This window comes from Carassius gibelio, chromosome A2 (genome assembly GCF_023724105.1).
Source record: "Carassius gibelio isolate Cgi1373 ecotype wild population from Czech Republic chromosome A2, carGib1.2-hapl.c, whole genome shotgun sequence".
Lineage (NCBI taxonomy): Eukaryota > Metazoa > Chordata > Actinopteri > Cypriniformes > Cyprinidae > Carassius > Carassius gibelio.
In genome coordinates this window covers 15,041,405-15,068,028 of record NC_068372.1, presented here as the reverse complement: position 1 = coordinate 15,068,028, position 26,624 = coordinate 15,041,405, and the positions used below count along the sequence as shown (strand labels likewise).

General features: G+C 37.3%; 4 protein-coding genes across 4 annotated transcripts; 1 reads left to right on the top strand and 3 right to left on the bottom strand.

Annotated features, from left to right (window-relative positions):
* Positions 1-631: 631 nt before the first annotated feature.
* On the bottom strand, positions 632-6,852 carry LOC128027622 (serine/threonine-protein kinase 25-like). The gene is made up of 11 exons (XM_052615391.1): positions 6,405-6,852; positions 5,739-5,969; positions 4,720-4,776; positions 4,488-4,596; positions 4,223-4,380; positions 3,780-3,965; positions 1,853-1,998; positions 1,592-1,700; positions 1,395-1,466; positions 1,044-1,180; positions 632-924 (listed from the first exon to the last, which is right to left on the bottom strand). Exons 1-11 carry the CDS (start codon positions 6,432-6,434, stop codon positions 885-887), a joined length of 1,275 nt encoding a protein of 424 aa, XP_052471351.1. The 5' UTR covers positions 6,435-6,852; the 3' UTR covers positions 632-884.
* A 1,667-nt stretch (positions 6,853-8,519) lies between these two features.
* On the top strand, positions 8,520-12,885 carry LOC128027629 (bcl-2-related ovarian killer protein homolog B). Its single transcript, XM_052615401.1, has 4 exons — positions 8,520-9,103; positions 9,478-9,606; positions 11,250-11,413; positions 12,254-12,885. Exons 1-4 carry the CDS (start codon positions 8,866-8,868, stop codon positions 12,371-12,373), a joined length of 651 nt encoding a protein of 216 aa, XP_052471361.1. The 5' UTR covers positions 8,520-8,865; the 3' UTR covers positions 12,374-12,885.
* Positions 12,886-13,549: 664 nt separating this feature from the next.
* On the bottom strand, positions 13,550-16,231 carry LOC128027638 (peroxynitrite isomerase THAP4). Its single transcript, XM_052615413.1, has 5 exons — positions 16,078-16,231; positions 15,690-15,843; positions 15,478-15,587; positions 14,347-14,450; positions 13,550-14,166 (listed from the first exon to the last, which is right to left on the bottom strand). The coding sequence occupies exons 1-5, from the start codon at positions 16,100-16,102 to the stop codon at positions 14,050-14,052; spliced, it is 510 nt and encodes a 169-aa protein (XP_052471373.1). The 5' UTR covers positions 16,103-16,231; the 3' UTR covers positions 13,550-14,049.
* A 2,879-nt stretch (positions 16,232-19,110) lies between these two features.
* LOC128027612 (alanine--glyoxylate aminotransferase-like) lies at positions 19,111-23,707 on the bottom strand. The gene is made up of 11 exons (XM_052615379.1): positions 23,257-23,707; positions 22,479-22,671; positions 22,302-22,366; positions 22,081-22,181; positions 21,654-21,724; positions 21,409-21,493; positions 21,206-21,304; positions 20,605-20,674; positions 19,790-19,885; positions 19,566-19,694; positions 19,111-19,484 (listed from the first exon to the last, which is right to left on the bottom strand). Exons 1-11 carry the CDS (start codon positions 23,509-23,511, stop codon positions 19,377-19,379), a joined length of 1,272 nt encoding a protein of 423 aa, XP_052471339.1. The 5' UTR covers positions 23,512-23,707; the 3' UTR covers positions 19,111-19,376.
* Positions 23,708-26,624: the final 2,917 nt, after the last annotated feature.

Here is a 26,624-nt window from a genome sequence, read left to right as displayed (position 1 = left end):
CTGCTCGCCAGTGATGTCACATATTCATGTGCACTCAGGATCAAAGCCTGAGTTGACAAAGAAAGTTGATGAACAGCATCATGATACCAACAAAGCCGGATTGGAGAGGTTTGGTTTTGTCAACTCAAAGCTAATCCTGTAACTCTGAATTTGTTCAGCTACCATCATGGTACAAATCTTTGAGCATTTTTGTTTTACTGTCTGATAAGTGGAACCAATAATAATAATATGTCAAATATGTTTTTTTTCCCATAAAGGTAACTAATTTTACCACAGTATAACAGGCTTGTAGTATTGGATTTGTTTATATTATATATATAAATAATAATAAGGATGTTGTACATTATTAATAAATAATTGTCTATGCTGCCAGTCACCTGAGGACAAGGAGCTTTCCATTATGATGAACCTTTTGCTAATTTTATTATAGTTTTTTTTATACTTCAATAAATAATTGGTAACACTTTATTTTACAGTGTCCTTGTTTAACATTAAATGTACCTGCAACTGTTGTTCTCAGTACTTCAATGTACTAGTCTATTACACTATAACAAGGACACCCTAAAATAAAGATCTAATAAAGAGATCTAAACTTACCACAGTTCACACCAATAACCACACAAACACCATGTTTCCATAAACACTTTATAATATGATTTTGATCTAACAGGTAAACACAGTTCGCTCACTGACATGGCTTTTTCTCTTAAATACTGTCCATTCTATAAAGAAAACTGTAAAAATATTTAAGCAGAACTAATTAAAAGATCTCCGGGGGTAAGGGAGGATGAGTGATGAGCCTGATGGGGCGATGATGATGATGATGATGATGATGATGGTTTAGTGCGGGAGGAGGGAGGAGCAGCAGCAGCAGAGGCATGTCTTCACCGTGATGATGGCGTGGTGTTGCCATTCAGAGAAAACCTAATAAAAAAATATATATATTCATTTTTTTTTTACTTAAATATTACATTCAAATGCAATTTTTACTTGTATAGTGTTATATTTTCTATAAATACGTTTTTTTTTTAAGATGCGCACACCTGCACACTCTCTCCATCATGTGTGTGACCAGCAGGTCAGAGATGCCAGGACAGGACTCTTCTGCCAGGTTGAAGGCATTCTCCAGCTCCTCTATGGCACCCATTCCCCCGCCACATGCCCTCCTCTTCTCCTTCAGCTGGAGAGCAGACAGACTTACATTTAACTCCACAACACATAGAGCTTTCCACAGTTTATTACACATTCCTGCTGCCTTATCTGCTACTACCATGAGAAAAAGTGACAGTGTTAGAGTTAAAGTGAGAGCACTACATCTGGCCCTGATAAATCCAGTCAGAGTTTGATTATATATATATATATATATATGAGGTGAGAGTTTTGTGCAGTTTTACCTCTCTGAAGATGGGAGAGACCAGCGCTGACAGACATTGTGACTTGGGCTGCCTCTTTACTGTCTCAGCTGCCTGTAAAAAAAATCCAAAGCAAAACTTTACCTTTTTTGTAGGGGCATCTAAAAACGTGTAACAAAATCATTTTTATGGTTTTAGTTTTGGTTATCAATAACCCTGTGGATGTTTGAAATAGTGACCTCTGAGTCAGTGTTTGTGTAGCCCTTCTGGAGCTTGTTCATAGAGCTGGGCCGGACTGTAGGGAACGTCCACATGGGACACTGGTCTCGGTCATCACCATCTCCATCCCTGAGATTGAGTAATTATTATAGAGTACAAGGAAGAAATTGAGAACATTATTCTTTTCAAGGCTATAAGTCATCAATATAAGATCAATTCACCAGACAGTACAATCAAGTAATAAGAAATGACCAATATATCATATTGGATTTGTGACGTACATATCAGAATCGTCAGAGCTAGACTCGTCTCCGTGGCCTTCAGACTTCCAGCGGCCGTATCGGTCAATCAGCTCCGTTAGATAGGACGTTTTCTTGGTGTAGCGCGTGATGAATTTGTGCTTCAGTAACTCCTTGGCGGTGGGCCGCTGCAGAAAACCAGGACATTGAAAATGTATGAAAATGAATATTTAAAAATTTCATTTATTCATGTGATGGCAAAGCTGAATTTTCAGCATCATTACTCCAGAGTGTCACAGAATTCCTTCAAAAATCATTCTAATATGCTGATTTGCTGCTTAAGAAACAGTCGTGTTGCTTAATATTTTTGTGGAAAAATCTGAGGCAAGTAATGCATTAAATTGATCTTAAGTGACAGTAAAGACATTTATTGTACAAAACACACACACACACACACACACAGACACAGTATACTGACCTAAAGGATTATTAGGAACACCTGTTCAATTTCTCATTAATGCAATTATCTAATCAACCAATCACAAGGCAGTTGCTTCAATGCATTTAGGGGTGTGGTCCTGGTCAAGACAATCTCCTGAACTCCAAACTGAATGTCAGAATGGGAAAAAAAGGTGATTTAAACAATTTTGAGCATGGCATGGTTGTTGGTGCCAGACGGGCTGGTCTGAGTATTTCACAATCTGCTCAGTTACTGGGATTTTCACGCACAACCATTTCTAGGGTTTACAAAGAATGGTGTGAAAAGGGAAAAACATCCAGTATGCGGCAGTCCTGTGGGTGAAAATGCCTTGTTGATGCTAGAATTCAGAGGAGAATGAGCCGACTGATTCAAGCTGATAGAAGAGCAACTTTGACTGAAACAACCACTAGTTACAACCGAGGTATGCAGCAAAGCATTTGTGAAGCCACAATGCGCACAACCTTGAGGCGGATGGGCTACAACAGCAGAAGACCCCACCGGGTACCACTCATCTCCAATACAAATAGGAAAAAGAGGCTACAATTTGCACAAGCTCACTAAAATTGGACAGTTGAAGACTGGAAAAATGCTGCCTGGTCTGATGAGTCTCGATTTCTGTTGAGACATTCAGATGGGAGTAAACAGAATGAGAACATGGATCCATCATGCCTTGTTACCACTGTGCAGGCTGCTGGTGGTGGTGTAATGGTGTGGGGGATGTTTTATTGGCAGACTTTAGGCCCCTTAGTGCCAATTGGGTATCATTTAAATGCCACGGCCAACCTGACCATTGTTTCTGACCATGTCCATCCCTTTATGACCACCATGTACCCATCTTCTGATGGCTTCTCCAGCAGGATAATGCACCATGTCACAAAACCCGAATCATTTCAAATTGGTTTCTTGAACATGACAATGAGTTCACTGTACTAAAATAGCCCCAACAGTCACCAGATCTCAACCCAATAGAGCATCTTTGGGATGTGGTGGAACGGGATCTTCGTGACCTGGATGTGAATCCCACAAATCTCCATCAACTGCAAAATGAGATCCTATCAATATGGGCCAACATCTCTAAAGAATGATTTCAGCCCCTTGTTGAATCAATGCCACGTAGAATTAAGGCAGTTCTGAAGGCGAAAGGGGGTCAAACACAGATTTAGAATGGTGTTCCTAATAATCCTTTAGATGAGTGTATATAAACACCCAACATTGATATTAAAAACTAATGGAGCACCAATAAAAATAAAATAAATAAATAATAAAAAAAGCACCAAACCAGCATAATAGAACGACAGAAAATAGTTATTTTAAATTGTAATATTTCACATTACTGTTTTTATTGTATTTCACCAAATAAATGCATCCTTAGAGAGCATAAGACTTTTAAACATTTAAAAATATCTTAATGTTTCCCAAACCGTTGACTGTTGTGGATATTGGAGATAACCTGAAACATTAGAACCAGTGGCAGAGCCAAATACTCACGAAGCGAGGGTCTTTATTGAGGCATGCCTCCACAAACTCTTTGAAGGGTTTGCTGTAGGAGCCCTCCAGTGTTGGGGGAGTGTTCTTGGGAATGAGAAACAGCACTCGCATCGGATGCAGGTCAGAGTTCGGGGGTTCCCCCTTCGCCAGTTCTATAGCTGTAATTCCCAAGGACCAAATGTCTGCCTGCAGCCAAAAAAGCAAGCCTAAAAAGTCTCATTTCATATATCAACTAGAGATATATATACAATTAGATCCTACTATGCTAAAATGTAAACCAGTTTACATGCCTACCAAAAAAAAAACAAATTAATTGGGAACCGTTTTACCACCCCAGCCTTTCTGTCAGAGTGCTGAACGTGTGTTTTCACAGCTCTAGCACATTAATATTCAGACTGTTCTTTTGCATGTTGAGAAAATGCTGTTCATCTGGATTCCCGCACCTTAAAATCATACGCCGACTGTTTGATGACCTCTGGAGCCATCCAGAAAGGAGTTCCCACAAAAGTGTTTCTCTTGATCTGGGTGTCTGTGAGCTGTCCCGCCACCCCGAAGTCTGCCAGCTTCACGTCTCCCTGCTCAGACAGCAGCACGTTGGCAGCTGCCACAAGATACGGACATGAATCATTAGCACTGAACTCAGATTTCACTGAACACAGATGATTAAATATGAAGCCATCCCTAGCTGGCCCAAATGAGTTATCACACCTTTGATATCACGGTGAATCTTCCTCTCCGAATGCAAGTATTCCAGTCCCTTCAGAATCTCCCTCAGTATAGTGGCAATGTACGTTTCCTCTAGTGGTCCTGGTTTCAGCTGAAACGAGTGGAGGAACGTAGGAGACACATTTAATTTCTAAAGCTGAAAGCTCTTTAAGAATTCATGAATGCACACATTAAAATATTTCCATAACCCATGAGCCACTGCTGTTCAACTTACAAGATCTAAAGCAGAGCCGCCTCCTAAATACTCCATGATGATCCACAGCTTTGTTCCCTGTGGACAATGGCAAACATAACACAAGTACCATTTCTTTAAATGGTCACTTGACATTTATGTATTTAGCATTCATATTTCAATAGGAATCCAGTAGATATTTTATCATGTGGCACGAAATAAACGTTCTTTATTGGCATCTCTGCTTCTATGCAGAACCTTAATCATCCATTTAAACTTTCAAATGCAAAAAAAAAAAAAAAGTTATTTATAGTGGAAAATGGTTCTTTAGATTATCAGAACATTCTTCAGACTATGATAAATGATATTTTCAGAACTGTCGATTAAAAGGTTCTTTGAGGAACCAAAAATCATTCTATGGCATTGCTACAAAACCCCAATATTTATGTTAAAGAGTGAGGTAGCAGACTTTAGTTTCTGAAAGAAATCATAACCGATCTGGTATTTTCCTAGTATTTTCCTATTATTTAAACAATTTTTTAAAAAAAATCTGTATATTTAATGAGAGAAAATATGATTTTTATCCATAAGAAATTGATTGGACAGTGGATGCTACTAACCAAATGATAGAATTGCTGTTTGGCTAGTAAGTATAGCCTTGTTAACCTCGTTGTTGTCAGATTTTAAATAATGTTAATAAATGGCCAAATCACTTTTTAGGTTTCTATAAACTGCAGTCAGTTGTAGTTCTCTGGTAGCATTCCCGTTTATATCTGTAGCCCTTGTTTAACTAGTGTTGAACATTCTGGACATATGCAATTTAATCTCTTGCATTGCTTAAGAGATGACAATGGATTACGTTGCTTCAGAAGAAGAAAAATGCATCACATTTTGATTAAAGATAAACGTTTTTTCTTTGGAATAATTAATTGATAAATCATTTCATCATGCATTAAAAAGTGGCTTCATGTTGACTTTAAAAAGTGTTGTATTGATGTTTAAAAACTCTTACTATTGTTTGTCTGTACACGTCTGAGATCCCAAACAATGGGAGAGTGTACCTTCAGGTATGAGCCATAGTATTTGGTGACATAGGGGCTGTCACACTGGCTGAGCACCGTGATCTCCTGCTGAATGTCCTCGATCTCATCTTCCGCCTCCTCCAGGTCGATGATCTTGATGGCCACCACCTCTTTAGTGCGATTGTTGATGCCCTTGTAGACCTCACCAAAAGACCCCTTCCCAATGCGCTCCTGTTTCGTGAAATACTCCTCCGGATCGAGCCGGGAATTCTGTTGGAGAGAGAGAGACAGTCAAGGAATGATGTGAGATACAATGACAGATGTAGATGAAAGTCAATAATCATTTACTATGGACCCTTATAGATTACATCACATTCGCTGGGATGCTCTACTATATATGTTTGGGAATAATATTAACTATTGTGTGTGTGTGTGTGTGTGTGTGTGTGTGTATATAATGACTGATGCCTTTGAAATGAAACGGTTTTGACATGAAATGTAACAACAACAAAAAACAGACGTTCATTTCTAATGATCTACACTGATACGGATTACTCAGACACAATATAAGGCAGCCCTCAATGATTCTAAATTGAAAAACGTCATGATATGACAGGCTTAATAAACATTATTGTGATATGACTGATTATGAGATGAAAGCCCTGGATGCAGAAGAGTCTCGGCTGGACTGCGGAATGGATTCACCTGGTTCTGCATGTCGCGGAGGTGCGCCATCCTGACGGCAGCTCGGTGTGGATGAGAGCAGATGTAGCCCTTTCCGCCAAAGGAGGGGTGCTGGAAAACTCTTCAACAGGCTGCTCTTCCTCCTCCGATCCCCTGCTTAGCTAGCTAGCCTTTACACACAAAAACACCTCTGCATGTCCTGTTCGTCTGCCGTGTTTTCGGCCTCCGATCCCCTGATGGCGGACCCGCAGCCTGGCGAGAATCACAGCTAGGTGTCGTGTGACTCCATGTATGAAAGCATCTGCCTACGAGCTAATCGCTTTCCGAGTGTAACTGTTTTATATTGATCCGCTCACGTTCAGGCGGCTCTTCTTTTACTGCTTGCGGTAGAACAAAATAATAGGAACAACAGCGCATGCGCAGCCTCTGACTTAAGGAACTGGGGATTGTGGGAGTTGTAGTTATACTGGCAGAAGGTAGTAAGATTAAAACTGACACGAAATAGGAATTCACCGTATCAGTTTTCTAATGCATTATTGTGAACAGTTCATCCGTGTATGCGTTTCTTTTTTTGACCTCGTAATGTTTAATCAAATGACAATGTTAATTGGACTTTCTGGTGAAAACGACAGACTTCTCCAATCATTTGATTTGCTTAAACCCTGCCCTTTCAATAAAGCTCCTTTGCTCTGTTTGCCTCCACATTTGAGATGCAACACCCCCATCTCAAAATCCATTCTACATCCAAAACAAGAACAAATTCCCTCCCTTCATTTCCAATTTTTTTTCCGATAACCTGTTAAAAACTTGGATGTAGCCTACAATAGCCTAAATTTCATCACAACTTTCCTAATAGGTCATGTGACAGACACAACTACCATGGTGAACCTGGTAACAGTCATGAAGTAAGTTTCAAACCAAATGTAGTACAAGTATTCTATGGCATTTCAGATGCATCTGAAGTCATGGGGGCAAAAACATCACCGCCTTACCCAATTGGCCTACTTAAATGTAATTGAGTATCTTTTGTGTTTACAGAGTATCAAAGATATTAGCAACTTTTATTCACTGCTTTACATTTTTTAATAAGTAGGCTATCTGTGCTCGTTACTTCAATACATTTGCAATGAGTGTTGCATTTATACATTACATTTTGCATGGCACCTAGATTTTTCTGCAGCAGTTTATTTCTGCTACAAAAGAAGTGATATCACCAATTAAGGGGCACTGAAAGTACTATATCTTGTGCCTTATAAGCATTTGTGAATCATGTGTTTTATACAGTATACACAGTATACAGTTGAAGAAGGCTTTGACATTTTTATTTTACTTATTATTTAATTTAGTCATTATACTGAAGATACCTTTTTGAATGATAGTTTTATATATATATATGTATGTGTGTGTTCAGTTTTATTTTGGTTTTAGAAGATAAACGTGATTGCTCTCACCACAAATCAACTGTTTCTTAGTTTTTCACTACTGTCTCTTTGACTAATGCATCTTTAAGCTTATATAAGTCAAATACTTAAGTGCTGTTAACAGATACCCTAAAGACTTTTTCTCTAGTTTTACTTAACAAATAAATAATAAATTAAATTGCAAGTGAACTCTCATACTTTTAAACTCTTTTATTTGATTGCCACCGAGACCACCATATGAAATATGACCAGCAGAAAAAGACATAGGCTAATTCCCATACTCACACTGAGGTGTTCATGAGTCAAACACAGGCCTTTAAACGGTTGTGTTGTTGGAGGATTAGTAACACTGCTAAACAAAGACAGATAATAACTTACCCGGTCAACCACGAATGAACTTCGTTACGTGAAATCAACATTTTACTTGGAGCCTTCACACACCTACAGAAGGTCTGTAAGACAAGCCTCATCTTTTAGCATGAGTGTGATTTTAAAGAAATTAGTATTAATGTTCCACGCTATGGCCTATGGTATGATTTCTATAAATAACCTAGGATTTGACAGAGTTGATTAGCATTCATTTAATGTGATACGACTAGATTAAAAGCATTGTAAGTCCTGCCAAGGTGCCATAGACTGTTTATATTTGGACTAAGCAGTGCACTTGGTTGATTAGTTGTTACCTAAGCGTCCTGTACTAATGTTACCGAGAATGTGTCATGTTCTGATACAGGGCACAGACCAACAGCGACCTAAAACAGCAGGATGGAAATAGGACAGAAAGTCCATTTCAACATTGTATGTTCTAATGAGAAACAGAAAACTGTGGAAAATACATTGAAGATGACGAATCCTAAAATCGGGCAGCCTAAATCTAGTGTGGGGGCTGTTCCGTCTCTATGATTGGCTATTTAGGTTTCGGCGAACCTGTTTCACATTTAATTTATCTGGGCTTTCCTCGTAGCAAACGAGCTTCGTAATGTTAGTGGAGTTTGTGGGCTGTTTTATGCAGGCAGCCTCAACCAGTGAAGTTGCAGAGTTTTTGCTCGTGTCAAACAAACATGCGGGACATGAATGTGTTTGAGCGCTCCTCCGTGTTCGCCGTGGAGATGATGATGGAGGTGTTTGATCGGACTCCCACGGAGAAACAGCTCGTCTCCCAGTCCAAGGAACTTTGTAGAGACTTCATTCACTCCAGAATAATAAGGGAAGGACTAATAAGGCGGTCAAAAGTCGAGTCTGATCTACCCGAGTCACACGGGGCTCTTGTAGATGTATCTGTGGTGCTGCTAAAACTGGGTAAGAAAACCCAGGAGTGAGTGTGAATTGATGCTCTTAACAGATGGGACGCTATTTCAGTATTTGTCCTCCAGATAAATCAGGACTATTTCATAACATAAGTCAACATTCAGATGTTCTTTCTTTCTGCATGTAAAAAATATAGCATTCATGTATCTGTCTTTTGAATTGTTGTTCATAATGTTATACTGTGGTTTATAGTTAAATGTGTATTAATACTATAACCACATATTATGAAGACTATTTGAGGGGACCAGATGTTGATTCAATGAAACCCATTTTGGTTGAGCAGTGTTCTGAAGTCTTCTGAAGGAAGGTTGGGGGAGCACATGCCTCTCACTGTCTTCTGAGTGTATATTTAAACTGTTTTGCAGGTGATGAACTGGAGTGTATGCGTCCGTATGTGTACCGTAATATTGCAAAGCAGCTGAACATCAGTGTAGCTGTGGAGCCGGTGGTGTCACATGCGTTCCTCTCTGTAGCAACAGAGATCCTCATCATGGGTAAGTGTCCTGGAAGACAATAGAAAAGGTGTTTCTTAGGCAGTGTTTGTGGGCATGACCTCACTGTCCCTGCATTGAAGTATTTAAAAAAAATTTAACAAAAAAACATTTGAGTATTTTATTATTTTCTATAGGTATCTTGTTCGTGTTGTTGTTGTTGTTACTTCTAATTCAGTACCTAATTGGCTATTTTGAGACAACAACAAAAAGAAAGAAAAAAGAAAAGGAAAAAAAGCTCTGCACATGAGGACATCACTACTATAAATGGAGTGAATTGGGAAATGTGGAGTTTGTTCCAAATTTAAATGAACAATGTTAGCCTGACAAGGGTTTGAGGTAAAAAAAAAAAAAAAAAGTTATTATTAAATTACTGTAACATTGGAAGAGCTGTTGACTTTAACCAATATTGGATTTCAGTGGTGTGTTTGAGAGGGGCACTGATCATCAGTTAATGACAAGTTCTTCAGTGGTCTTTTTACAGAGCATGGAAAAAACCCTAAAAAGGACATACCCACATTCTTTCCTTTCTACTTATTTGGTCACATTTTTATCTTGGTTCTGCTTCTATTGATGTACATGGCGGTTGTAATGGAGTCCTAAACTATGGCCTTCTGATCTTCTCACAATAATCTATATTTGGTAGTAAGTTATAGATCTGTGAGGAGTTATCCCAAATGAATGCTGAAGATGATGGAACATAAACAGTTGTCAGTACATGACTCTTGAAGCATGGCAGTGTTATGGCAGATTTAAAGGTGTTAGGTTTCATATTACATCATCATCACCGCTTTGGATCTAGATCTAACTTTTGTTATTTATAAATTATATATACACACACACACACACATATATTTCTTAAATGTATGTAAATATATTTGTATATTTACAAATAGACACCTTCAACATTTTACACATTATCAGTTGTGTTATTTATTTGCTATAGTATAGAAAATTGTAATAAAATGACAACTGTAGAACAGAACAAATTCTGTGTCAAATTCAAGTTCTCTGTCATAGAAAAAATTATCTTGATCATGTCAGAAAACACTTAAGGTAAAAATGGTCCGGTCAAAGTGTCTGAATAATTTTGGTCAAATATTTGTATCAGTTTTACTGGTAGTTCACTGTATGGTTAATTGTAGCGTATGTCACAGTTTACTTTATTTTGCTGTTCTCAATCACATAAATGAACTATAGTGTCCTGCACCCAGAAATATAAAAAAAAATCTGTGTCTGAATAATTTTTGGTTTGACTGTGTGTGTATGTGTGTGTGTAATACACACACACACTCACACACATACATACATATATAAAACAGTACACACACACTTATTTTGTAGTTTAACTATTGCAGGTGAGAAATTTAAATGACCTTTGAAGACACTATTGATTGAAAGAGCATAAAGAATGATTTTTATTTTTTTTATGTGGGGAAAAGGTTTGAATTGTTTGAGATACATTTGCATTTATTTAGAATAAAACATGGGAATATCTAGGACTTACAACCTCACAGAATTTACATTATAACCCGTTTTTTTGTTGTTGTTGTTGTTCGTTTCATGTCTAAAAAGCTTGTATACTGCAAAAGTGCTTGAGATGTAAAATGGTGTGTTCTGCTCATGGAATTGCTTTTTACTTTCAGGGATCACATGGGGCAAGGTGGTGGCCATCTTTGCTGTAGCAGCTGGGCTGGCAGTGGACTGTGTGCGTCAGGGCCATCCAGTCATGGTGCACACTATAGTGGACAGTCTGGGTGAGTTTGTGCGAAGGAACCTGGTCCCATGGCTCAAAAAGAGAGGAGGATGGGTAAGTGTTCATTCTACAGTATGTACTGCCTTCATGAATCAAGACTGGTCCTGACATATATAAAGGAAATAAAGTATTGTTACTGAAGCGAGACAGGGGTAGCTGCAGCCTGAAGCAGTAGGTGCCGCAAGAGGCGTTCTGAAAGGTGAATCAGTACAACAGAAATATCCCTAACCAAGCCTTAACCCTGCCCCCACACCCTGACAGACAGCTTTGTCAACCAATCACGAGGACCTTCCGGCACGCCCATTCCTCCAGCCTGCAGTTATCCCTACTTGCCTGTAGCCATGCTATATTAGTGCTTTAATTATTTTCTTTGTGCTGCTATAATTTCATACTATACATTTAAGAGCGTCTTATATGCACATTACTGTTTAAAAGTTTGGGGTCAAGTAGATTTTTAAATTATTTTTATTAAATTTCTGTTTCAAATAAATGCTGTTCTTGGTTTGTATCAAGGTTTCCGCAAAAATATTAAGCAGAATAACTGTTTTCAGTGTTGACAATAATAAGAAATATTTCTTGAGCAGCAAATTAGAATAATTTCTGAAGGATCATGTGACACTGAAGACTGGAGTAATGATGCTGAAAATTCAGTTTGCATCACAGGAGTAAATTACAGTTTAAAATACATACATTTCAAAACGTCTATTTTAAATTGTAATTATATTTCACAATTTAATTGTTTTTTACTGTATTTTCTGATCAAATAAATGCAGCCCTGGTGAGCAGGAGAGACTTATTTTTTTTATATGTATATATATATATATCAAACCCATATTTTTAAATGGTAGTGTATGTGATAGCATGTTAAATGTTTATTTTCATATGTCTTTCCAGGGGGACATTTTAAAATGTGTGGTGGACATGGACCCTAGAGCTCGTTCCCACTGGTTATCAACCGCTGTGTTCACATGGAGGCAATTCCTAAAGACCATGTACATCTACCTGACGAAGTAGTCTTGTGCAGGAAATCATCTAGTTGACTGAGCACTGAATCCCAGAACTATCTGAATGGTCCATTGAGTGAGAGCAAATAGCCCCTTAAAAAGGTCCTAGCACTTCACCCAGGTTCAACTGCCTTAATTTTCTTTTACCCGTTATGATTTCTTTAAAATATACCATGTATAGAGTGTAACGCATACTATGACCTGACAGGAGGGGAGGGCACTGTGAGGGAATATGTGCTATATTCGTCGCTGGAGCTACATAATATTTGTCTTCCTTGGTTTAAAATGGAGCTCCTTTTGCGCTGACACACGGAGTGGGTTCATTACACTGAGATTTTATACTGAATGTCTGTGGTGATGAGAGAAACATTTTAATGTTGGTCTATCTTCAGTTATTTATTTATACAAAATTGCTGAAAATGATGTTTGGAGTGTCGCTTCGCACTTTCAGTTTGTACAGTTTTTGTGGTGTGTGTGAAATACTGTTGTCACCATCTTAAAATAAAGATTTTAATGTTTGAACTGAGAGAGTTTTTTAAACCGAAAGGGATCCAGTGGTCAAGGAAAACCTGGAAATATTATGGAAATAGTTAAAATAATCAGAAATCATAAAATAATATAAATACCTGTAGTGAATATACACTACCCTTGAAAAGTTTTGAGTTGGTAAAATCTTTTTTTTTTTTTTTACTGTTTTTAAAGTCACTTATGCTAAGCAGAAAAGGCATTCATTTGATCAAAAATATTGTAAAAACTGTAATGTTGAAATGTTTTTACAATTTAATTGTAATTGCATAACTTATTCCTGTGAATTCAGTGGTCTCAAACTCAATTCCTGGAGGGCCACAGCTCTGCAGAGTTTAGCTCCAACCAGCTCCAAATCACACCTGCTTGGAAGTTTGTAGTATAATCCTGAAGACCTTGATTAGCTGGATCAGGTGTGTTTGATTAGGGTTGGAGCAAAACTGTGCAGAGCTGTGGCCCTCCAGGAATTGAGTTTGAGACCAATGCCTGTGATGGTAAGGCTTAATCTTCCGCATTGTCACTCAATCATTCAGAAATCATTCTAATATGCTGATTTGCTGCTGAAGAGACATTGTGCTGCATATCTTCTTGGAAACAATAATACATTTTTGTTCAGCACTCTTTGATTGAAAAATAAAGTTTCAAAAAACAAAATCTGAACTCTAGTGTAGATTTGACTTTATTAACCCAATATCCATTATTTTAAATGCAATCTCTATTAAACAATTTTTAGTTTAAGACTGTTTTTTTGTTAAAAAATCTTTTCCTTGATTACTGGAAAGCAATGACAGTTAATTTATCTTAAGGTAGAGAACATTGTTTCTTTTACTGAATTAATACATCCCCCATGAAATACCAAATTAATCTTAAATTATAACTGGAGAGAAAATGTATACAGAGTTTGCCATGAACAAACTTTAAACAATTTAAATCTGAAACTAGATTTTCATACTTTTCATACATAATACAAAAGGACCCCTTTATATACTGTAACAATATTTGCAGAGCTTGTTTTGTTGGGAAGATGGCTCAGAACACATCTATTATTTTAGATAACATTCTTCCTAACAGATATATTAGCATCAGCTGCAGGTTGCTATATATAAGCCATCAATATTTTGTGTCAGACACAAACACATCTTCCTCCCACATGACAGCTAGTTAATCAGTCCTGCGGTAAGTGATGTGCAAATGCTGCGTCAGAGGCTGTCCTTCCAGAGCCATAAAGACCGTCTGTTCCAGCCTTCCCCCCGGCTTCAGCTGGATGTGCCTGGAGATCTGATCAAAAATATCAATTATTAGTGGAACACGTATTCTAATATTTATGCCAATTCAATACAATTTAAGCCATATTTTCATAGTTTTCACTGCTGAATATATTTTCTTTATGAACTGCATAAGAGCTAATTGTTGCATTCATTTGACAAGGTGCAAGTAAAACGGTTTGTGTTATGAGACCTGTTGAACGTAAGGCTGCTTGGCAAAAGATGTCCGAGCCAGGGAAGTACTGTGCAGAGTCAGCTGCTGTCCAGTGAGCTCCCCCTCCTCAATCTCCACAAGACCTGGAAGACGTAGAAACAGATGATTAAAAAACATACATGGTACTTTAGACAGCGCTAGGTAGATTCATTTAATCTTTGTAGTTTTCTGATGATTACAAATGACAATACAATATTTGTAGTTAGTAATATAATCTATTAGATTACACATTTTAAGTACACTGTTAAAAATGATTGTGATCTACAGTAAAAACCTGTTGATTGGTTATCAGTAAGTTTCCATACTATATACGGTGAATAACTGTTATTACATTTCATAGTAAAATACTGTTAAAATTACAGTTTTGGGAAGTGGAAAAAAAGTTGTTGTTGAATTTACAGTGAAAAACTGTAAATTGACACTCTCAGAATTCCCTGCATGACACTTCATATTGTATGTTTTTTCAGTTTCTTCTTATTTTGTTCTTATCAGTTGTGTACAATAGGGTTTTATCTTTCATCTAAAGTTGTTAAATTAATGTTTATTGTATTATTTCAGTATTGTGTGTTACCATGATGGTGTTTAGTGTTGCACCTTCTATATACAGTGTGTATATATATAGTGTATATATATATATATATATATATATTCCTTCTCAGCTTGTGGAAGAGCTGTTGGTGATGAGCTCTGATCTATCAAGTTACTTTCTCATCACTACCAGTTTTTGGTGGTTATTAGTGCATTACAATGGTTCAAAACAGATACTGTATTAGTACATGTACTTCTATATGTTGGTTTATTAACATTAGAACATTAGATAAATTAATTAAATACAGTATTTTATTGTGAATTTAATTTGAGTCTGTAAAACCTAAAATGTTGCTATCCTTTTTTAACGTGTGTACGTGTATATCATGTGACCATTAACAGAGAATTCATTAACTGTGAATAGTGTAGCAGCATTGTGTAAATACATAATTTAATCACTAAAATTAGCATATTTAAAAAAAAAAAGTTAATCCAATTACAAGTGCTTAATTTTTGGAATCTGATTACATTATTCTGATTACTACCCACTGCTGAATATAAGTTTTTTAATAAATCAAATACCCGAGTTCTGTGCGATGATGAAGGCCACCTTGTTGGTACCTGGCTGAAGCCTGATGAATCCACACTCTCTGTGAAGTGGCTTTTTGCTCTCAGCATGGGAAGCATTAAACCTGAAATAAGTAAATAAATAATTTCTGATTGTCTGCGTGTGGGTCAGAACACTGTACAAACTTATTAAAAGAAAAATGCCTCTGGGTTGTTTTGTTACTTACATAAAATTGATCACGGGCTGTCCTACATGTGAAAAATGAAGAGTCTCTGTGTAACGAAAAGGTGAGATGGAGGGGAAGGATCCCTCTCCCGGCTCATCGGACTGCCAGGTGCCCAGGAGCCAGTCCAGCGGCAGCACTGCGGGGTTCAGCTCCGCTGCGGAAACACGGACGACAGATTAACTGAGGTCGAAGCACGCTTGTCCGTGATATAAAATACGTTCACAATCACATTCTCATGCACCTGCTGTTTATTTAATGCTTGTTTTTTAATAGTAATAAATTTGACGTTTGACCTACAAACGACAGTTCGGTAATAATAGGCTTAACCCTTAGAAATACGACAAATTAGGCTTCTATAAATGTAAATGGATTCATCATGTCGTCCTACCAGAGTGATTCAATGGGCATGACATTCCGCTTGAATCTTTTCAAATAACCACGAATTCTAGCGATATAAATGTAATGTATTTCACGTTGCGGTTGAACTCTTTGCCATCCAAGAGTATCTACTTCCTGATTTGACACTAGGAATTCTGGGAGATGTAGTGATTAGGCGCTCTAATTATACACGCCTCCCACCTACAATTCCTAAAATATTTCAGTTGGTGTGCAATGAATCTAAAATATATGAAAGTTGAATTTTTATCATTACATTATGGAAAATAATGAACTTTATCACAGTATGCTAATTCTTTGAGAAGGACCTGTATATCTGAACACATGCCTGTGGTGAAGATCAGTCTTCCATGGGAAGCAGAGGGATTGCAGGGAGATGTTGAGGTACCCATGATTCATTCCTGATTCTTACTTCATTTCTCACTGGCTTGCTATTCTTAGGAGACTGTCTATAAATAGATTGGTTAGTATCACACTGTGTGAATAAGCAACATAAACAAGGCCAAATACTAGATGTCTGAAGTTAAATGCACTTTGAGTTGACAGCTGGATTTACAATATGAGAATGCAACAATGGCAGAAAATATGCTGCAGATGAAACAGACTAGCAAAATGTACTACAGGTCCTTCTAAAAAAAATAGCATATTGTGATAAAGTTCATTATTTTCCATAATGTAATGATAAAAATTCAACTTTCATATATTTTAGATTCATTGCACACCAACTGAAATATTTCAGATCTTTTATTGTTTTAATACTGATGATTTTGGCATACAGCTCATGAAAAACCAAAATTCCTATCTCAAAAAATTAGCATATTTCATCCAACCAATAAAAGAAAAGTGTTTTTAATACAAAAAAAGTCAACCTTCAAATAATTATGTTCAGTTATGCACTCAATACTTGGTCGGGAATCCTTTTGCAGAAATGACTGCTTCAATGCGGCGTGGCATGGAGGCAATCAGCCTGTGGCACTGCTGAGGTGTTATGAAGGCCCAGGATGCTTCGATAGCGGCCTTAAGCTCATCCAGAGTGTTGGGTCTTGCGTCTTTCAACTTTCTCTTCACAATGTTCAGGTTCAGGTCAGGAGAGTTGGCAGGCCAATTGAACACAGTAATACCATGGTCAGAACCATTTACCAGTGGTTTTGGCACTGTGAGCAGGTGCCAGGTCGTGCTGAAAAACGAAATCTTCATCTCCGTAAAGCTTTTCAGCAGATGGAAGCATGAAGTGCTCCAAAATCTCCTGATAGCTAGCTGCATTGACCCTGCCCTTGATAAAACACAGTGGACCAACACCAGCAGCTGACATGGCACCCCAGACCATCACTGACTGTGTGTACTTGACACTGGACTTCAGGCATTTTGGCATTTCCTTCTCCCCAGTCTTCCTCCAGACTCTGGCACCTTGATTTCCAAATGACATGCAAAATTTGCTTTCATCCGAAAAGTACTTTGGACCACTGAGCAACAGTCCAGTGCTGCTTCTCTGTAGCCCATTTCCTGCACACGCCTGTGCACGGTGGCTCTGGATGTTTCTACTCCAGACTCAGTTCACTGCTTCCGCAGGTCCCCCAAGGTCTGGAATCGGTCCTTCTCCACAATCTTCCTCAGGGTCCGGTCACCTCTTCTTGTTTTGCAGCGTTTTTTGCCACACTTTTTCCTTCCCACAGACTTCCCACTGAGGTGCCTTGATACAGCACTCTGGGAACAGCCTATTCGTTCAGAAATTTCTTTCTGTGTCTTACCCTCTTGCTTGAGGGTGTCAATGATGGCCTTCTGGACAGCAGTCAGGTCGGCAGTCTTACCCATGATTGCGGTTTTGAGTAATGAACCAGGCTGGGAGTTTTTAAAAGCCTCAGGAATCTTTTGCAGGTGTTTAGAGTTAATTAGTTGATTGAGATGATTAGGTTAATAGCTCGTTTAGAGAACCTTTTCATGATATGCTAATTTTTTGAGATAGGAATTTTGGGTTTTCATGAGCTGTATGCCAAAATCATCAGTATTAAAACAATAAAAGACCTGAAATATTTCAGTTGGTGTGCAATGAATCTAAAATATATGAAAGTTTAATTTTTATCATTACATTATGGAAAATAATGAACTATTTTTTTGAGAAGGACCTGTATTGTATTAGACAACTGTGCACTGTTTATTGTGTATTTTAGTGAGATACAGTTGTAAAAAAAAAAATTATATTATTTATTATTTTCACTTGTGGGCTATATGTGAATGTATTTTATGTGAAGCATCTTATTCAGGTCAGTACTAAAAAAATAACATGATTTGGTATGATCCCTTTTATTTTGGTCAAAAAATGAACATTTTGGAGATACTGCAAAGTGTATGTAAAAAAAGGTCCACAACTACATGCATTTCCTAAACTTGCTTCAAGAAATGATAAAAACATCAATGTTTACATGCTCCACATCTCCAGGGTTGCTGTATGATGACTGATGGTGCTGGATGAGGCTCAGCATCCCTTCTACAGTAGACAAAAGTGCTGGACTTGGAGTATGAAGGTGAGCAGTTCATTGTCCTTTATGAGGAAGCGGAGGGGAAGGTCAAAATGACCTTGGTGTGGCACTTTTTGATGCAATTAGTTACTATATTCCCAGCAGCCAAAGTGAAAAGGGACTTTGGGGGAGAATGATGAAACAGTTGCAATACCTAGCTGGTTTATGTTTAGAAAAGCTGAAATGATTCTGGCATTGCTTTGAGTTTTACATATTCAAAGATGATTTTGTTATATGTTTCATTTTCCAAGCTTATTGAATTTGGTTCTTGTTAATGTAAATGTCTGAAATGTTCTTTTGAGTTTCAGATGCTTTGAGTTTTGCTTTGTTTGGAAATGCCAAAGCACTATTTTTATTTTAGTACCAATTCAGATTTGTTAAATGCTGCTAAACTTTGTTTTGGCTTCATGTTTCTCATAGTCAAAATAATTCCCCAAAAGAGAATAAATAACAATGGTTTGAACATCCTGTGTACTACTGTGTAACTGAATTCACATTGTAAGCCCAAATGATGAAATTGTATTTATGATTTATTTCTTGGTAACATTTTTATAAAGGTAATTTAAGTGCTGGAGTGATGCTTGTCGAAACTTTAAAAGGGACATTGAGAAACACATTCATAACATCTGGTTTTGTTCAATAGGAGACACAATGTACGATTTCTAATCAGCTCAAATTCTTCCTCATTATACCAACCGTTATGAAACATAATATAATAACTCTACAAGCATCACCATATGAAACTGCAAAAACATATAGGTCAGCAGTCAAGTCATTAGGCTTTGGATTTTCGACACTGCTTTAAAGCGTCTTCCAGAGCTGCTAGAGCCATCGCAGCATTGGCCTTGTTGCAGTTGTATCCCATGAGCCCAATCCGCAATACCTAGAAATAAGTTGAGTGGATAATTATTCAACCATGTAATTAAATGCTGCTGTCATACCTTGTTGACTAGCTTTTACTCACCATGCCAACAGAGGGCCCTAGTCCTCCTGTAAACTCGATTTGATGATGCTTCATGATGTAAGCCAGCAATTCCTTCCAGTCATACCCTTCCGGGATTGCAATGGTGGTGACAGAGGGTAATCTCAGATCCTTTAGGAATAGATACATAAATATTTTAACTGCTTTCTCTTTTAGGGTATATTATTGTTTTCAGAATTAATAAAAGTGACGTAAACAACAGTTACCTTATCTTTGATGAACAGCTTCAAGCCCAGGTCTTCCAAACCTTTCCAGAGATACTCTGCAACTTCTGTATGATGACTCCATGAGTTTTCAAGACCCTTGAGCAGACATGTTAGAATTATTAGATATCAGTCATTTAAAAAATATATTCAAATATAGTAATCGCTTAATAGCAAACATTCTATGTATACATTATATATATAATGTACATATACACAACCTTTCTAAGTTTTGTGGTCAGTCGGATTTATTTTTATTTTTTTAAACTAATACTTTTATTCAGCAAGGATGCTTTAAATTGATCAAGATTGACAGTAAAGACAAAAGTTTTTGATTTCACATCTTACAAAAAGGTATCGGCAGATCAGCATTTTCAATTATTTTCTGAAAGGATAATTTGACAATGAAGACTGGAGTAATGGCTGCTGAAAACTATGCTTTGCCATCACAGGAATAAATCACATTTTAAAATGGTCGAAATTGAAAAGTTATTTTAAATTGCAATATTTCACAATATCACTGTTTTCCTGTATTTTTAATCAAATAAATGTAGCCTTGGTGACGAGCATAAAAAGAAAAGGGTAAGAAAATCCTACTGACCCGAAACTTAAATGGGAGTGTATGTAAGATCACAGATTTGTTAATCTGAACACCCGGCCTGTTATAGTTCAAACAAAAATACATAGTTGAGAAAACAAGCAGTAGGTCTATAGTTGCAGGCTTTGGGACCAAAAGGTTAACAAACCATTGAAGAGTGAATTATGACAAGCAAGGTGTTAAATGTTTACTTATATAAAAAAAATAAAAAAGCCCTTACCATTTCAGCAAGGATGGCTAGACTTTCCCTCAAAGCAAAGAACCCAGACACAGGTCCTGTGTGATGGTATCTGAAACACAATTTAGACAGCTCAAGTCCTCTACTACAGAGGTGCAAAACTCAGTTCCTGGAGGGCCACAGCCCTGCAGAGTTTAGCTTCTACCCTAATTAATTCTAACCTAATTTGGGGGAACTTGTGGTTAGTGGTTAGAGAGTATGACTCCTAACCCTAAGGTTGTGGGTTTGAGTCTCGGGGTGGCAGGTGTCCTTGAGCAAGGCACCGAACCCCCAACTGCTCCCCGGGTGCTGCAGCATAAATGACTGCCCACTGCTCTGAGTGTGTGTACAGTGTGTATTCACTGCTGTGTGTGTGCACTTTGGATGGGTTAAATGCAGAGCACAAATTCTGAGTATGGGTCACCATACTTGACATATATGTCATGTCACTTAAATACATCTGATCCAGGTAATCAAGTCCTTTAGGTTTATTTGGAAAATACAGTACATGGTACAGGGTTGGAAGTACCCTCCAGGAATTGAGGTTTGCATCCATACTCTACTACGTCTCGCAAGAGCAACAGTTTGTATTTACAATACTTACATTCTTACTGGCTTGCCATCATTTCCCCAGTAATTGGATAAGTGTGTCATATCAAGGAGGTAGGACACTGGCTTTGTTTTCCTGTTAAACATCTTGTGGCTATGTCACATTTGAGAAGAAATGGAAAATGTCAGTGGATTCCATCAATTGTTTGAATGGTTCGATGTGGGCAAGCACATACTCATACAAATATTTCTCCTCACCATGCTCTTTCACTGAATGAAATTGGTGCTGTGCCAGGTGGAGCATTCAAAGCTTTTTGGGAACCAGTATACAGAATATCAATATCTATAAAGGTAAAAGGTTTGAACAGTTGAATTCAATCCACATGCTTTTACACAAAGATTTAGAATAGGCACTTGGTAAATTACGTCATGTTTATATGTTCATTTAACTTCATATTTATATAATTACATATTAAAATAACTTAATATCTTGATCCACTCACTTTGTTGGTCCATTAAAAGCGGTGCAGCTCCCAAAGAGGCCACTGAATCCACTAAGAGCAAACAATTGTGTCTATACAGACAAAACCATGCAACAGAGGAATATAAAGTGAAGGATGACTTGAAAAGAGAATGTGGGAGAACAGTAGACAATACAGACATTTAACTTTAAAATACTCACCCCCCAACCCTAATTTTAGTAAATTTCTCAATTGTGTGAAATTAAACATTTTGCCTTTATATTCTTTGAACATTTCTCTTGGATAAATGATTTTTATTTTTTACTAATAATCAACTGTCAGAAGTGTATCTCTTAAGTTTGGACACCTATCAGAAAATCTTGCATGCTTTAAAAAAAAGCATCTGAATGATTTTACAAAAAGTACAGTAGATCATACAGTAAGCTAAATGATTGTAGAATATTCTTACTTGTGGCAAATATCACCAACGCCATCCACTGGATGCACCAGACCAGCTGATGACTCTCCATGTGTGAGAAAGAAAAGAACTGGCTTATGTTTAGCCAGAGCCTGTAGAATGACAAATGCTGCTTATAGAGCAGGGGTTTGCTTTACTAGACATATAACATACAGTGGTATCAGGAATTGCAATTTGTATACACGTCACTAATAAATGAAAGACAGTATCACCTGTTCAATTTCTGCATTTGTAAAATGTCCTCCAGGTGTTTTAAACAAGGTGTGAACCTTCGCACCTGGGAAAATAGAAAGATGTTAAAGAATAACCATGCTCTCAAACTCCCAACAAATAAGGATGAACTTCTAAAAAACAGTGAGCTAGCGTTATTTTGATTAATAGTTTCATACCCATCCGCTCAGCAATTTCTGCGACCCGTTCTCCCCAGATTCCATTGATGGCAACAAGAACACTTTCTCCAGGCTCCACAATGTTAAAGACTGCACACTCCATCGCTGTGTGTCCAGAGCCACTCATGGCCAGTGTCATGTTGTTACTGGTCTGAAAAGCGTACTGAATTCCCTTCTTGATATCATTCATTATCTGTGACAAAATATGTGCAGGGACTGTTAGAATCCTCCAAACATCCAAGTTTCCAAAGGGCAGCTCTGATACTATAATCAAGCCATCAAAATACAACACTTTTTGGTCTAGACCTATTAATAAACTATTCCAAAAAGATTCTGCTTCTGTTATAGAAATATTGTTTAGTGATGTTTAGTTTGGCATGCTTATTTTTATTATTCTTTAAAAAATAAGCATTGAGCAGAAGCAATTTGTTTTAAGATCTTATAATATTTAAAAATGTTAAGTATTATATATAGCTCATATCATAGAAAGGCAGTTTTGTATATAAATATAATACATTCTATATAAATAGAATACATAAGTAGCCTATAGTATTAGAAGACGTTTTTGAAGAAAAAAAATAAGATAAATATTTACTTGGTTTCACATGAGATCTTTAAATATATTGTATAAAATTATTGTTATTAACGCTGCGTATTTAATTTTTAAAGCATGTTACGTGTGTTTTAAGCTAGATTTTCCTACAAACACTTGTTTGCCTTCGACCTATATTAAACTTGTAAAATGTGTTTGTGCGTAAAAATGTAGCGTAAGATTTACCCCGAACATTTCCGAGTGCATGTGACCTATTATAGGTCTCCCTCCTGCCGCTAAAATTCGAGGCGGCACATTGGATGGTCCTGGTCCAAACAGGTACCGATACGGAGCCTCGAGCGGCCGGAGCATGCACGCTGGTGGCGGGATGGTCACAGAGGACATCCCGCGGTGGACGCCGTGTTTGGTGGACCGCGCGCTTTCCAAAGGCACCTGCTGCGTCAAGCGCGCGCACCTGGATAGGACACTCCTCGGCATCATGTTTTCTCCAGCTGTTTTTGATTAGAAATACAATACCATGCGTCTTGTCCAGCATTTTAAACAAACGGGTCTTCGACCCCTAGAACACAGAGCAACATGCGTCAGGCTTTTGGCACAAAATGCCCCCGCCCCTTCATTTTCCAAACAAGGTATAACCTAACGGTCCAGAGGTGGATATGAGGAAACTATCAACCGGATAACAAAATAGAAAAGGGTGGTAGCCTAAAGATAGAGAGGGTGTCGTGTATTATTATGTTAAGGCTTTATGTTTTTGTTTTTCATCCTTCCGTCTTTAAATCAATATTTAAACCACACCTCGCATAAATACACAGAACACACGTGTTTATCTGAACTTTTTCACAGAGTTAAACTGCCTTGTGCTGAGAAAATACAATATGTTGCAGTCGATTAGTCAATGGATCTGAATTCAGTAGTGCATATATTTTATTAATATCCATATTTAATTTTTGGGAGATAATGTAAATGAGTTTGATACTGTTTAGGTTGGCTGAAAAACCCTAATATCTGGCCCTCATCAGGTAAAAAGAAAAATCTACAAGCACAGAGGGACTGCATTTGAAACAACAACAACAAATAAACAATACAAATAAACAGACAAAAAGTGAGTTTTGTTTACATTCTTGTGAACTGCTCTATTGATTCATTCATTCTTCACTTGTTTACCAGCTCAGAGGAGGAGTGTAGCTCTCTCAATACTGTTGATTGGCTGATATTTCAGTTTGAATTTTTATAACAGCTATATTAAAAACTTTTTTTTTAAACAAATGTTTAGGTAGAGGGGCTCCCAAATGGTTTGTGGCTTGTGACATGCTACTTGGAAATCTTTACTGGTTAATAACTAGGCCTCATTTCAGGTAATATCTAAGAGATATAATGGCAAACAGGACGTTGTTCACACTATTTCCATTTGAATCATTAATTTCTAAGTAAGCCTGTATTTGGTAGGTATTTTTGGTGATTTGTTTGAAGGAAAATCGCACCCAAAATTGAAAATATGCTGCAATTTTACACATCAGACCATCCAAGATATAGATGAGTTTGTATGTGTTTTTGATCCGTACTGAACAGATATGGCAAAATTTAGCATTATATCACTTGCTCACCAATCGGTCCTCTGCAGTGAATGGGTGCCGTCAGCATGAGAGTCCAAACAACTGATAAAAACACTGCATTTATCCTCAAGTAATCTACATGACTCCAGTCCATCAGTTAATGCCATGTGAAACAAAAAGCTGCATGCTTGTAGGAACAATCTTTTAAAGGCTTTTTAACTTTAAACGGTCCTTTCTGTCCTCTATCAACAATAACACTTTCTCCAGTAAAGAAATAAATAAAAATCCTCCAATGTTGTCTTCTCATATCAAAATCCACCAAAATATTTGTTTAATACTGTTCTGGACTGTCTTGGCTTAAACAGTGTTTGATCTGTGCATATTTCTCTCCTGATTCAGACAAAAGCAGCTTTTCACTAAAAAGAAATATTATGGATAGATGACTCCTATTTTAGCTGGAAGCAATGGTTAAAACATATTAATGATGGATATGTTTCTTACAAACACAGATGTGCACTTCACAAGACGTTAATTGATGGACTGGAGATGTCATTTTTTATCAAATGTTTTATCAGCTGTTCTGACGACAAGTGATGTAATGCTAAATGTATCCCAATTCGTTCCCATGAAGAGCCAAACTCATATTTTGGGAGGGAGTATACACTTTCAGAAATGTTTTTATTTTTGTTAAACTGTCTCTTTATCATATTTATACAACTATGCAAGAACAAAGTCTTGAACAAGAATAGATTGTGCTGTTCCCATTCAGTACCAAAATGCTTACTCTGTACAAAAAGTACCTGATCAGAACATAGTGATTCTCTAAAAGCACACACGGTCGTGTGTCACAGAAGCAGATGCTGATGTCAGAGCAGGGACTTTGACCAGAGCACTAGTCCCCATCACTTATCGTGCAGTAAATAATTAGTCTGCACAGTAAATAAGTGGAAATTCAATGTTTACCCTTGTGTGCCCTTTGCACTGTGGTGGGGCCCAAACACCCAGTTCACAGGGAAGAGTAAGAGACAGAAGTAACTCAACTCTTGCCATGCTTTTGTGAAAGACAGGACATGTACCCTGATGTAACACATATTGACCAATGGATTCGTTCAGGCAGATATAGATAACCTTGACCCCATTAAACTACAATTCAAAAACCATTTCAGAATCTGTGTTTGTCATGTACCATTGAAATTGACGTCCTTCTGTAATGTAGTGAGCAGAATGTCATCTGTCCGGTAGATGGGGCTGTTCAGCTAAAACCATTTTAGTCCATTGAAGTTATAACATTTCATCGAACCGGGCGGTCAATGCTGTGTTTCCACTGTCGGACCAGCGCTACTCTAAAAAACAGTAGCTACCGGTGTTCTGTCGATTTACGGCACTTCTTTATTTCCACTTCAGGCACTGAATGCAGCATCATCATAGACTGTATATGAACAAAACCGTTCTGTGCACAAAACCAACAAATGTAAAGTGTGTTTAATGTAAGCCAACAAATTATAACAAACCATCAGTGTTTATAATAAATAATATTATTATTGCCACAGTAAATGCTTATTTGCGGTTTTTCTCGTGACAAGCTAGTTAATTTATCAGACAATTTTTTTTTTTTTTTTCTACAGCGGGGAGAACTTGTCATAAAGTTAGCGACAACAAGGCCCACCCATGGCTCATTAAATTGCATTTATTTGATTTATATGGTGATTGTCAAATTATGAATTGTTTAAGAATAAAAATAACTTATATTAAAAATACTATTTAAAATGTGTCATTTAAAAATGATATTGTTTTACAATAGTTTAGGCCCCGCACCTCTCTTCCTTTGGATATCAATGAAACTGACATGGATGTACAAAAATATTGTTCATGTAGGCTTGGGGTTGATAAAAAGATTTTAGATTTTGGAAGAAGTCACTCATTTTAACAAAAATACAGTAGTAAACAAATTGTGAAATATTACTAAAAAATGTAAATATCTATTTTCTATTTTAATTAAAATGTAATCTAACCCAGTCTTCAGTGTCAGAAAGCTCAAAA

Excerpts from the sequence above, each read along its gene's own strand:
- LOC128027622 (XM_052615391.1), bottom strand. The coding sequence starts at position 6,434 with ATGGCGCACCTCCGCGACATGCAGAACCAG. Across the intron at positions 3,966-4,222 it reads AGTCGGCGTATGATTTTAAG|GCAGACATTTGGTCCTTGGG; the intron begins GTGCGGGAATCC and ends TTTTGGCTGCAG. Across the intron at positions 1,181-1,394 it reads TCTCTCCCATCTTCAGAGAG|CTGAAGGAGAAGAGGAGGGC; the intron begins GTAAAACTGCAC and ends TCTGCTCTCCAG.
- LOC128027629 (XM_052615401.1), top strand. The coding sequence starts at position 8,866 with ATGCGGGACATGAATGTGTTTGAGCGCTCCTCCGTGTTCGCCGTGGAG. Across the intron at positions 9,607-11,249 it reads AACAGAGATCCTCATCATGG|GGATCACATGGGGCAAGGTG; the intron begins GTAAGTGTCCTG and ends TTTTACTTTCAG. Across the intron at positions 11,414-12,253 it reads TCAAAAAGAGAGGAGGATGG|GGGGACATTTTAAAATGTGT; the intron begins GTAAGTGTTCAT and ends ATGTCTTTCCAG.
- LOC128027638 (XM_052615413.1), bottom strand. The coding sequence starts at position 16,102 with ATGTCATGCCCATTGAATCACTCTG. Across the intron at positions 15,588-15,689 it reads CAGCCCGTGATCAATTTTAT|GTTTAATGCTTCCCATGCTG; the intron begins GTAAGTAACAAA and ends TACTTATTTCAG. Across the intron at positions 14,167-14,346 it reads AGCAGCCTTACGTTCAACAG|ATCTCCAGGCACATCCAGCT; the intron begins GTCTCATAACAC and ends ATTTTTGATCAG.
- LOC128027612 (XM_052615379.1), bottom strand. The coding sequence starts at position 23,511 with ATGATGCCGAGGAGTGTCCTATCCAGGTGCGCGCGCTTGACGCAGCAG. Across the intron at positions 22,367-22,478 it reads AGAAATTGCTGAGCGGATGG|GTGCGAAGGTTCACACCTTG; the intron begins GTATGAAACTAT and ends CTATTTTCCCAG. Across the intron at positions 22,182-22,301 it reads CAAATGCAGAAATTGAACAG|GCTCTGGCTAAACATAAGCC; the intron begins GTGATACTGTCT and ends GTCATTCTACAG.